This window comes from Eucyclogobius newberryi, unplaced genomic scaffold (genome assembly GCF_026437365.1).
Source record: "Eucyclogobius newberryi isolate DKJ021-1_F unplaced genomic scaffold, fEucNew1.0.hap1 SCAF_2, whole genome shotgun sequence".
Classification (NCBI taxonomy): domain Eukaryota; kingdom Metazoa; phylum Chordata; class Actinopteri; order Gobiiformes; family Gobiidae; genus Eucyclogobius; species Eucyclogobius newberryi.
This window is the reverse complement of record NW_027315834.1, coordinates 41,253,573-41,266,248: the sequence shown is the minus strand read 5'-3', so window position 1 is coordinate 41,266,248 and position 12,676 is coordinate 41,253,573. Positions and strand designations below refer to the sequence as shown.

The 12,676-nt window shown below is 40.0% G+C and overlaps 2 protein-coding genes across 2 annotated transcripts; both read left to right on the top strand.

Moving 5' to 3' along the window:
* The first annotated feature begins 4,520 nt into the window (after window positions 1–4,520).
* Window positions 4,521–6,368, top strand: aplnrb (apelin receptor b). The gene has a single exon (XM_072455404.1). The coding sequence runs from the start codon at window positions 4,601–4,603 to the stop codon at window positions 5,672–5,674; it is 1,074 nt and encodes a 357-aa protein (XP_072311505.1). The 5' UTR covers window positions 4,521–4,600; the 3' UTR covers window positions 5,675–6,368.
* Window positions 6,369–10,309: 3,941 nt separating this feature from the next.
* On the top strand, window positions 10,310–11,990 carry nfkbil1 (nuclear factor of kappa light polypeptide gene enhancer in B-cells inhibitor-like 1). The gene is made up of 4 exons (XM_072455403.1): window positions 10,310–10,646; window positions 10,721–10,833; window positions 10,971–11,082; window positions 11,153–11,990. The coding sequence occupies exons 1-4, from the start codon at window positions 10,373–10,375 to the stop codon at window positions 11,740–11,742; spliced, it is 1,089 nt and encodes a 362-aa protein (XP_072311504.1). The 5' UTR covers window positions 10,310–10,372; the 3' UTR covers window positions 11,743–11,990.
* The last annotated feature ends 686 nt before the right edge of the window (window positions 11,991–12,676 follow it).

Genomic DNA, 12,676 nt, shown 5'->3' with positions numbered 1-12,676 from the left:
AGATTAACATAGAAATGTACTTCTACAACAGTTAATAAAACATAACCACTTTAAGTTCATAAAATAAAGGCTTTGGCTCATTAAAAAGCAGTAGATATAACTGTTTTTGCGTGTGGAAGCTAAAGTCTGGCTTACATGTCACGTACAAGTGGATCATGGAGGAGGAAGCAGCTGTGCCGACATGGGACTGTCCCATGTATGTGGCTCTTCACACAAGTGGCAGCGGCAGCACATCTCCAGTGGAGAGGCCTCTTCAGGGGCCGCGCTCATAAACAAGTATGAGATCAAAGATGGAGGCAGACTCTCTGTCACTGCAGCGGGACACCTCCGAAACTGCACCACCGTGAAGACCAGGCTCTCACTGTACCATTACCTCAAGTGGAAAAGTACTGCAAATTAAAGAAAGATAGTAAAATCACACTCAACAGGTTTTGAGTGTTTGAAGTATGTGTTGAAATGAAACATTTTGAGAATATGTTTTATCAATATTTGACCAATTATAAGTCACTAACCTACCATTGTTTTGAAAGTAAACATGGTTTTATTAACTGATTGAAAAAATGATTCCCAGAAAATAAAAATGTGCGTAACTAGTTGAATGGATGAGCTTTGACATTTAAGAGAAGAACCTTCAGACAAGTCAGTGCCACAATAGACTTCATACGGTCAGTCACTTTTAGTTTTTACTGATCTATTTGTGTTCGTCTTCAGCTTGTTGCATGTTGTCAGCGACTCTCTCAAGTCTGCTGTGAGACTTGTTGTGTTTCTCAGTGGAGGGTCTCACACTGACTGTGCAGAGGACAAATGTTCCTGGTCCCGAGCGGTTGAATATAGAACATTTTATGGGTGTTTGGACTGTTCCCACAAACCAGGCTAATAATAAGCCACAAACTCACCACATTTTACCAAATACATTGTAGTTGAAATGAGACTAGATGGATGTTACTTCATGAATTGTATTGATTTACTGCCTCATTTCTGTGCTATCATAAATTAAACATTTTGAGATCTACAACACATTTGATTCTGTTTTCACACAGAGGCTGTAGGGTTGTGCTTTTGCAGGCTTGGGCCACCTCCACCTGCTCCTTCTGTTTTCTGTGTGGTATTGGCGCATCACTCACAAAAGACAGCGACAGGTAGTAACGTCTTCCCAAACAGCTCCACAGTGTGTGGTTTACAAGGCCACACAGGCAAGAACAACACACAAGTGGCTCATTTACGGAAAAACAAACTTATGTTGCGAATTCAGGCAACTTGTCAAAACGAGGAGTTAAAGCCGCTGGAAACTGTCACTCACTCTTTGCCTGAAATGTGAACAATTTAGTTGAAACTTGTTGTCATCTTTAAATATACCGTTTTCCATCTTCACTTGAAGAGACTAATGAGGGGTTTTTTGAAAGTGAGTGGGCGGATGTGTCCATTCTTCTGGCCTGATGTTTTATTTAGTGATACATTCATGTCCCTGTCAGCGGACACAGCTAAAAACAGGCCGGAGTGGTGCCAGCGTGCAGATAGGAAGCTCGCACTGATTCACTATATGCTTTTTTCCTGTTTGGCCCATTGTCCTGCTCTGGGGGAACAAGGTGGGTGGCAAAACATCACAGTCAATGGAAAGTCATTTAGCATGTTCAGAAGTTATAACTCCTGTGACAGAGGAGAGGAGAGCAGCCAAACATGGAACAATAATATTACTCAAGTAAAATTAGTGCTCCAAGAAATTACAATGACCCAAGTAAGAGTAAAAAATGGCATGTGGAAACTAATGTTCATGCAAGAGTAACTGTAAGAGTGACTTCTGGATGTAACATCGGATTTATAATTTTATGTTTGTGTAATTTGAAGAACAACGCATTGAATAAAGCAGAAAATCACATATTTTAAAAGGATTGACACAAAATGAGGAAAAACTAAATCATATCTGAAGATGCGAGAAACACAAAGGTTCAAATCACATAAAGCTTTTGTCCCTTGTAAACTTACTCGCAGTGGGAGTAACACAACTACTGTTACTTCAAACGAAATCTGACTCAAGTACTAAAACGAAATATGACTCAAGTACTAAAACGAAATCTGACTCAAGTACTAAAACGAAACAAGGATTAAAAAAACTATGAAAAGTGAAGCGAGATAAATTAACTGAGAAAAACACAATGGTGTCAAAGCAAATTCTATATTTAACAAGTTTTGTACAACACCCACACTTCAACATGTAGCCACTGAATTGTTAGGCCTAAAGCAAAAAACTAAAGCTAATCTCAGGTGCATTATCTTAACTTTAATCATCACGATTAAAGTTTTTGCTGATTTGTGGGTTTATCAAACAGTGTTGCTCTGATTGTTTATCATTTGTCAGTGTAAAACTATAAAATACATTCAGTGCCTTACAACCACCTCTGCTGGATGAAACCACAGGATGTGAACAGACAAATGAAGCCACACACTCAATAATCTGATTGTCACATAACTGTAGATCATATTGAAATACTGTAATTGACAAACGAGCTGCCACTGCTGCTGAGGGTAAATGACATTTGCGGGTGAAGAGGGGACGAAGGGAGTGAATTAGCCTGATAATGAGCGGGGAAGCGGAGATGAGCCGACTCAAACAGAACAGATTGGACAGAAAGATTGTTGAGTAGTTGTGTCTAAAGTCCCGTGTCCGGCGCCACTGCGGAGCTCGACTGACCCTCTGCTTCTGCTTCTGCTGCCCTGGTGAAAGATGGGATTGGCCTGTGGTTGAGCTGTCCCACCTGGGCTGACAGATGCGTCCACACTGCACACATGCTTGAGTTTACAGCTCCGTAAAGACGTGCACATGCTTTCAGTGCAATGCAATGTAATGTGAAACAACAGCTATAAGGGCCTTCCTGTGTATTGTGTTACAAAAAGGAACTGATATGGGGCTTTTTAGAGCATATCTAAAAGAAAAAAATAATTATTATTAATGGTTGTTGATTAATGGTTATTATAATGTGTTTTCAGGTTTTTAGTCTTGAACTATAACATCAGTAGATCATAATTTATATTTTTCTCTCCGTAGACTACAATAATGATCTAAAACGGCTTAGAAATAGAAACAGGTTCATTGACTGCAGCGACATTTCACTGTAACATGCAGCAGATTATCATCCACATGGTTTTATTTTTTAAAAGTGGCTATGTGACATTTTAGAAACCTCATACGTCTAATATAATATCTAATATTTTAAAATAATCTCTATTAAATACAGGGATGTGGGTGAAAACAGGGATTGTCTGAGCACTCAAGCCTCAGTTGCAGGAAAATACAGGATTAAGTCAAACAGAGGAATCAATAAAAATACAACTTTGAGTAAGATAATTATGAGGAAACACTGTTGTAACAAGGTTAAAAGCTCATTTAAGCTCAATTAAATGCTCATAAAAGATAATTGTGTCCTCAAGTCCTCATTTCTCCGTTGAGCATTGGGAGTGACCATTTCATGTTGTTCACTCTTAGTTACAAGTCAGCAGTTTCACTTTATTGTATGTTGTTGACAGATAACACTGTTCATCATCACCGTGTAGTTTTAATTAAATGTCTTTGGCCTGTTCTGTGTTTGTGTAAGCCACATCTCATTAGAGCTGAACACTTCTGATTCTCAGACTGACATGTTTGAACATGTGCAGGTTTGGGAGCAAAAACAGAGAGCGGCTCCATCCACTGTTGAATCACAAGAAACACTGTCAATTGATATTATAATTGACCACTTAGTGAAGTGAATCATCCCCAGGCCTGACTCAGAGCCCACTGTCTAAACATGTCCAAATCTCACATTCCACCTGGGAAAATTATAATTAAAGTGAGTTAGTGTTTTACACTATAAGAGGAAACTTGCATTATAATTCCACTTAATGTCCCAGAGTGTCACTTTTAATATGTACAGATTTTCTCTTCTTAGGAATTATCATTTTATACATATTTTGATTATCTTATTATTGTGAAATATTGTATCTTCTATTTGTTTAATGAAAGATAAAGGTATAATCCCAAGCCTAATTTAATTAATTTGTTGTTATTATTCATCATATTTTTAAAAAAGCCTTTAAAATGTCAAAATTCTGTAATAAAGAAGCAAAATTTAGCTGTTAAAGTGTCTATACTAATCGCTTATTAAATGAAAAATGTATTCTAAAACACATTTGTTTTTTCAAATTAAATTATAATCTGTGGCTAATGTAATTCCTCAATTGAAATAATATAATACCCTCCATTCTTGAATTGAATATGTATTTGTTTACAGACTTTTAAAGGGTCTATCCAATAATAACAGTAGCCTATATTTATCTATTTATTTACTATTTATCTACTACAAATTCTTTCACATAACTGAAGTTTTCCTACTGTCAACAAACATTAATGAAGTTAGATGAATGGAGGATAAGGGGTGTGTTGCAGTATAGGCATGTCCCTGTCTGGGGGCGGCCCCAGAGAGGGGGCCATCAGGGGGGCGTGAGGGTGCAAAGGGGAGGGCACAAGTCATGGGGTATTTAAAGCTTGAGCACATTTCTCATGCAACAACAGTCCTCAGTCATCTCTCATTAACTTTGGATCTATTTGCATCAAACAAGACTTGAAATGGATCTGGGAGCCACTTCCAGCCCTTACGACTACTATGACTATGATGAGGAAGAAAACGCCACCATGTGTGACTACTCCGAATGGACCCCCTCCTACTCGGTCATTCCTGTGCTGTACATGCTCATCTTCATCCTGGGTCTCTCTGGGAATGGAGTAGTCATCTTCACCGTGTGGCGGGCCCAGGGCAAACGCCGCGCCGCTGATGTCTACATTGGGAACCTGGCACTGGCCGACCTCACCTTTGTGGTCACTCTGCCGCTGTGGGCCGTCTACACCGCCATGGGCTACCACTGGCCCTTCGGAGTGGCCTTGTGTAAGATCAGCAGCTATGTGGTGCTCCTGAACATGTACGCCAGCGTGTTCTGCCTCACCTGCATGAGCTTCGACCGCTACCTCGCCATCGTGCACTCGCTGTCCACCACTCAGCTCCATACTCGAGGTCACGTACGCTCTTCTCTAAAAGCTATCTGGCTCTTCTCTGGACTCCTCGCTGCTCCCACCCTGGTGTTCCGCACTACCAAGTTTGACTTCACCAGCAACAGGACGTCCTGTGGCATGGACTTCAGCCTGGTGTCAGCTAAGGAGCAGGAGAACCTGTGGGTGGCTGGACTCAGCATCTCCTCCTCTGCACTGGGCTTTCTGCTGCCGTTCATGGCTATGATGGTCTGCTACTGCTTCATTGGCTGCACTGTCACACGCCACTTCAACACTCTGCGTAAGGAAGATCAGCGGAAACGTCGCCTCCTGAAGATCATCACAACTTTAGTGGTTGTTTTTGCTGCTTGCTGGATGCCCTTCCATGTCTTGAAGAGCGCAGATGCCCTGTCCTATTTGGACTTAGCCCCTGCTACCTGCGCCTTCCTGCGGTTCCTGCTCCTGGCACATCCATATGCCACCTGCTTGGCCTATGTAAACAGCTGCCTCAACCCTTTCCTCTATGCATTTTTCGACCTGCGCTTCAGATCCCAGTGTCTCTGCTTACTCAACCTCAAAAAGTCTTTACATGCTAGTCCGGCCGGTTCTCTGTCCTCTCAGAAGACTGAAGCCCAGTCTCTGGCAACCAAGGTGTGACCAAAACTTAGCAAGAGAGAGTCACTAGAGACACATGCAAAACAATGCAGAACTTGCTCATGAAGTCGTCTGCAGTCAGTTTCAGGGTGACACCTCCTTTTATCTCCCGTCTGACCCTGTAGACTTCTGCGAGCTCCCAGACAGGCTTGTGGTGTTAGAATCCAACCACCAATGTCTCTCTGACATGTAGCAGAGATAGGTTTGGAACCGAAGGGACCGAGCACAAAACAAACTTGAAAAGTGGACTCGTACATTGTGCTTGTAGACTTTTGAAATCAATTTGTGAAAACCAAGCCACTGTGAAGAGAAGTTGTGCTACCATAGGTCTTGTTTTCAATATGCACTTGAGGTGTAAGATCTCCCACCCGCTCTCTGGTTTATGTGTCCATAGCCAGCAGCATTTGACTGTGTTTGCAAGCGTCGTAAGGGTGTACCAGTGGACGTGAGGTGTTGTGGTCTGATAAAAAAGTGTTGTAAGCAAAGACGGGGGTCCCAGGCAGACAGACAGATGGCAGCTGACAAATGGCTACAGGTTGCTGCTGCTCAAGGCTCCAATTAGCAACGTGACTGTTTGTGTGAGTGTGAAGAAATGAATGAGTCAGAGCAAACCATGAATTGTTCTTGAAGTATTTTGTCAATACACGTGACTCTGTTTATGATTTTGTAATAAAAACGTGATATGAAAAAACAAAAATCTCCTTGTCTTTTTTCCTGTGTCTTGATGGAATGTATTTTCTCCTTGCAGTGAATGTACGCTTTCCTGTCCGAGCTTTGCTGAAGGGAGTCCGTCAGCCTCCCATTGTGTTGAGCAGCACTGAAATCAACGCACATGTCTGCAGGAAATGCATGCTGGTCTTCTGTTTCCCTCCGTCAACAGTGTTTGTTTCAGCTTTCACAACTTTTTATTTTTTAAAGCATCCACGTTTGAAATGAGAATAAACTAAAAATGAAATAATCTTGTTACAGGTCCTATATTTGTATCCCTATTTAGAGCAACAAAAACTGCATTTCACTGGCTATATTGTGTATAACTGTCCACATATAAAATCCAATGTGTGTTTTATTGACCACCTAAAACTTTGCCCTAAATTCGTCCCTGTAGGAGTTTTATGTGCAAAACACTTAACTAAGCTTGTAATTAGCGGTTTATTAATTATAATTTCAGTGCAAAAATGGGCCTTGCTACCTTCTGCAGATTGTGTTTTCAAACAATTCCTCCATCTTGAATCATGTGATTAACTAACTGCACTGTAATGAGCTTTTTACAGGCCCTAATCAGCAACAGCAGGAGACAAAGGGATTGGACTAATCCTAGACAATGATTTCTACTTGAAGCTGACTATGAGCCGTTGTGGAGTAAGACCTGTGATGGACGATTAATCTTGATAAGTTACGTTTAACTAACAGCACCGTCAGTGTTATTTGTGGAAACAAGAGATGGGGCTTTTAAAAAAATCTTTCACAAGGGGGGTATTTGGACACTGTAAAAAAAGAAATCCGACAGCTGCAGCGACAGTCACTTGTGCTCCTTCATCGCCGTCTCAGCTCTTTAATCTCTGCTGACAACAGACACACACACAGACATGCACTCAAGCCTTTGTTCAAAACATCTTGGCACTTAGAAAAGGAAGAATATAAATATTCTAAAAGCTTTTTAGATGAGAGGTACTGACTGAAATTTTTTTTCAAAAAGCCAGTTTCTACCCATCTATTGGCTTTAATTGTCAATAAAAGTACACTTTGATAAAGGGAAACATCAATTGTAAGTCTACTTTGCAAATAGGCATATGTTTTTTATTGGACATGCAGCATACAGTACAATTTAAGATTCCCAGAGCTATTTTTTACAAGATGTCACGGTATCCTCCACCTGTCAAGTCACAGTGCAATCTGAAAGTCTATCCGGGCAGATTGCTTTAGTGAGATTTTTATGGTTTATAAAGGCATTTTTATTGATGTTTCACAGTTGTCATGTGTATTCTATAGATCCTCAGGGAAGTGCACTTGTGTAAGATAGTTGCTCAGAAGTTATTCACTAATGTTTTCATTCTACCATAATGACAGAGAGAGGCCGCAGGGAGGCCAGAATGTTGAATGACAAGTGCAAGAGAACATTTACCGGCAAAACAACTTTTTTTTCCAACACCTTTCCACACCTGTGTACAACCTGACACCACTGGGGCTGATGGGATCAAAGCTTTACTGAAAAGAAAACAGACCAAGAAAATAAATAAGGCAAAACATAGAGGATTCTGCGTAGTATCAAAAGCATTTCCCATGGGAGTCAATCTACCTTTTCATATTTCTTTTTTTTCATACATGAACTTTAGATTTGTAATACAATATTTTATTTTATAATTCTTATGCTTTTCAACTTGCTACAGACTTTGAGCCACGCAGGTATGTCCCATCTTGCTGGAGTTTAATGGTTTACTAGTATGCGTGACTGAATCAGCATTAAATAAGGTGATTATGGTATGGTAGTTTTCAGCCATAGTGCCCCTTTTATTTTGCCAAATTTAATACAACCTGGGCCTAGGATAAGAAGAGGAAAATAGATCAGTGGATGGATAAATTATGCTATTGGAAAAGTCAAAATATCCCAAAAAGATATCTTAATGGCAATTTCTGAATTCCGACGGATCAAGACCTACTGGACGGCCGATATTTGCACTTTTTGGGAGTTGAAGTTACAGGCTACATGTGTTTAACCCCAGCTGATCAGTCATCGGCCGTGCTGAATGCTAAAAAAGATTGATACCAACATTGGCCATGAAGAAACCCATATCAGTCAATCTTTAGTCTTGGTTGTTCCATTGTTTAAGTCAAGGCAAACCCCAGCTACTTTTTAGGTCTGCTTATTCAACAGGGGAGATTGGGAGAGAAAGCGGGTTTCAATGAGTCGTTGTCATATCAATGGGTGACTGATGGCCCATCCACTGTTTACAGTCATGTCTAGGCACATAAATCCAATCCTTATAAACCAGGTCAGGGAGAAAATAGACTGAGGAAGTGTGTATGTATTTCTGTTTGGTGTAACAATGGAGACTGAGTTGAAAAGCCTAAAGACCGGACCTGGTCCTGATTTCTCTGTGGCTGGGGTAGGATGAAAGATTAACCTTTACTGTGTCTTGAAGGACCCTCAGCTTCCTGCAGCTCGCGCTCCTTACACAACTACTGCAGAGTCCCGAGAGGACACAGAGCCAGGAAGGACACTGGCCGAGCAAGGTAGTAATTTCTGACTGGATATCCTGTCTTTAAGATGACTTTCTACACTTCAGGTCCTGCCCAAGCGATGTGCTTGAACTGTGTGATATAGTACTCCAATATTCATGTGAAATAGATGATTAGAATTAGGTGTTGTCTGCTTTCCTAGATGGCAGATGTTTCAAAAGCTTTTACTCAAGGCGGCCATCATTAGTGAGGACACGTCGTTTCCGAAAGCCAAAAGAGCGGAAGTGTCCAAGCTTTGGGCTACTCCGGATCTGGACTTGTTCAGGGTGGATCGTCCTTTTAGCACTACACAAAGCGTCTGTTCATTGCCTCCTCTATCAGCTCCATTGTAAGGGCTAAATAGATGCCCTGTCATCTAGAGGGGCCTGGGCCAGTTCAGAGGCTCAGCTGCACTCATTTTAAGCAGCACAGGTAAAGATCACATCCCTTGCATGCAAACACATACAAGAGCTGTCCACAGACAACAAGGGGAAGATAATAATAATAATATAATAACATATAATAATATAATATAATAACACTTTATGCTTTAATTTTGATATTGAATTGCCTTATTCCATTAATTGTTTTGTAAAACACTTTGAATTGCACAAATAAATGTTGATTGATTAATTGAACACAATTAAATTACAGGACTATAGCCAACATTACACTGGGCCTTCAGGTCTACAGCATTGACAATGTTGGCCCATCATTTCTTCTCACTTTTTTTAAAAGCTCCAGAGACAATATATTACTAGACAGTGCTAAAATGTTAAGACCCTTTTTTTTTTTTTAAACAAAAACATATTTTCTTAAATCTATCTCTATTAATCTACTTTTTATGGCATTATTACTATAAATGTTCAACATACAGAACTAGAGCAAATTTAAAGAATCAATATTGTCCTTAGATTTTTAAAACGTAGATACTCTGGCCCACACTCCAGTACAGTAGGTAGCAGAAAATGCACCTAAACGTTGGTTCCCACCCGAAAACCACAAAAAGAAGTCCTTAGATATATATATATATATATATATATATATATATATATATATATATATATATATATATATATATATATATATATATATATATATATATATATATATATATATATTTTAATTGTCAAATTCTTTATAACAAATCACTTATGACAGACAGGAGGGTCATATTACAATTACATCAAAAACATTTAATGACATACAGTTTTCATAAGTAGAAATAGCTTTTTGGTTTAAACTTTTGGAAATGGTGAGCAAATATGATTCAATGTGTTTAATAACGACAGGGGTCCTTAGAATAAAATAGCAAAATGATCAACAGCGACGCTTGGTGACGGAACTAAACATTCTGCCTTGGAACTCTACAGACTGTTTAAGGGGGCGGACCGTGCTAGCTTGAGGCTAACTCGCTAGCACAACAACACTCTGGAATACATCCACGCTCTGGACTTATGTCTTTCTAATAAGGTTATCGGACTTATGGTTTCCCGCAGACAGAAGCGTGTCTGGAGGTACATAGAGGAGGGAAGTCTGCTGAAGCTGAAGTCGTACCTGAAGAAGCACCGGGACGTGGAGCTGAACTTCTCCCAGGGCCGCAGACAGAGGAGCCCGCTGCACCTCGCCTGCTGCCTCGGGGACGACGCGGTTCTGCGGCTGCTTCTCAAACACGGAGCCGACGTTTTACTGAAGGACCGTAAAGGAGACACAGCTTTACACACAGCCGCCAACAGAGCACTGAAGCACGGGAAAACTGGTACAAAAGTCCACTTAACTTAAATGGAGAAGCTGTATATAACGTTGTTTTCACGTTCATTTCTTTGTGTACAGTCTATGACGATCTGGTCGTGCCTCTGAAGAAGAACTGTCCAGAAGCCATGTATGTTCCCAACAGAGCAGGAGTGACTCCAGAGGATCTTCTCAAGTGGATGAAGCACTCAGAGGTACCCGTTTGTGAAGAAAATTAAAGCTTAGACATTAATTATTCATATTGCCATCTGATGCAGATGTACTTGCCAATTGGATTTACTCATGAGCAAAAACAATAATGATAATAATGATTTATATTTATATTTTTAAGCCAAATGCTAGCACCAGCCATCGCTCGGAAAAGGATCCAGAGAAAGAATGGATGGAGAAGATGTTTGATGAATGCGAAGATGAATTCTATGAAACATTCGGCGTCTATGATGGTAAATTACATGTTGTTACTAAACTCATTTCCATCTTGGTGTAATAACCTAATGTTTAATTTTTCAACAGCTGATGACTTTCTTCCTGTTGACGATGACGATGAAGATTTTGGAGATTGGGCAGATCGTCTCAGAAGGGAGTATTTTACCAAAAAGCATGCTGAAGCTCAGAGACTTGCAGCATCGTGGTCGGGATCAAAAAGAAGGAAAACTGATGAGGAGAGACAGCAAGAGGAGAAAAGCCACAAAGAACACCTCCAGAGGCTGCAGAAGGAGCACGAGGAATACTTGTCTCGAGCCGCTCGAAAAGAGGATGAGACGAAACAAGGGAAGAAACGACGCTATGAGGAGCGATGTGCAGCGACTTTTCAGTCTTCCTCCTCCACAGGTGAAACTAAACTGTGCTACAGTGACATCCCCTGGCCAGCTCCACATGGTACTGTCAAAGAGATGGTGGGTGTTATGCTCCATGGTGCCGACAAGAATGACACAGCTGCCTTCCGTAAAGTTCTCAAGAAACAACAGACTCTATGGCATCCAGACAAGTTTGCCCAGAGATGCGCTTCTCGACTGAAGGAGAAAGACAAGCAGCGCATCCTCGACACTGTCACGGCTCTGTCCCAGGAGCTTAACGCGCTGGCACAAAGTCTGAAAACGTAACAAAGGGTTTTCACATGAGAGATCATTTCATACTGGGGACATGAAGTGTGAACTGTAATAGTGACAAAATACACTTTTATGTATCTCTAACCAAATTAAAGCCAGTATATAATAATTTTCTGAGTGTGTTTTGTTGACTGTATGTTTGCATACATTTGCATATTTCGTTGTGATCTTTGGAGTGAATGTATTTGATTATTTGTAAATGTATATGTAATTGTTTGTTAATTAAACTGACTCGGTATTGCCGATTGAATTGTGGTGTATAATTCGGTTGGCAAAAAACATTAGCTGTATATAAAGATTAAGAAATCTGCAGAAAAGTACCCGAATTAACGGGAGACAAAGGGAAGCAGGTGATTGGTCTGTTTTCAGTGATGATACTGAGGATGCGCTGGTTGCCATGTTAGACGTATTCCTCCTTTAAAGAACACATTTTCGTCTTTTTCACCCAACATTTTATGGGTGTTTTTATTTAGAAATTAAGACTTTGCATAAGGGGATATCTTTTAAATGTTGTATTTCATGCTGAATCTTCCTGTAATTTATAATTGAACCTACAAAAACATTATCGACATTGGAAAAGATATCGCTGCTACACATTTCAACACAATAATTTTAGGGTTGGGGTTAGGAATTTTGAAGATTAACAAAACAAAAAAAAACATTTAAAAACAATCAAAAGCAGTTTAAGTTTAAAAAGAAGACACTGTCATATGAAGGATGTTTTGTTGCGATAGATCTTTTCCAACGTTGTGCAACTATGATGTTTTTGTACGTTCAATTATAAATCACAGGAAAATTCAGCATGAAATATAAGATTATAGCTTTAGTCAATATTGCTACATCCATAATTATCCATAGTGTGCGGCCAGATACAAATAAAGAAAAGAGCCCTTTACTTAACAATTTTATTCACAAACTAAGATCAATT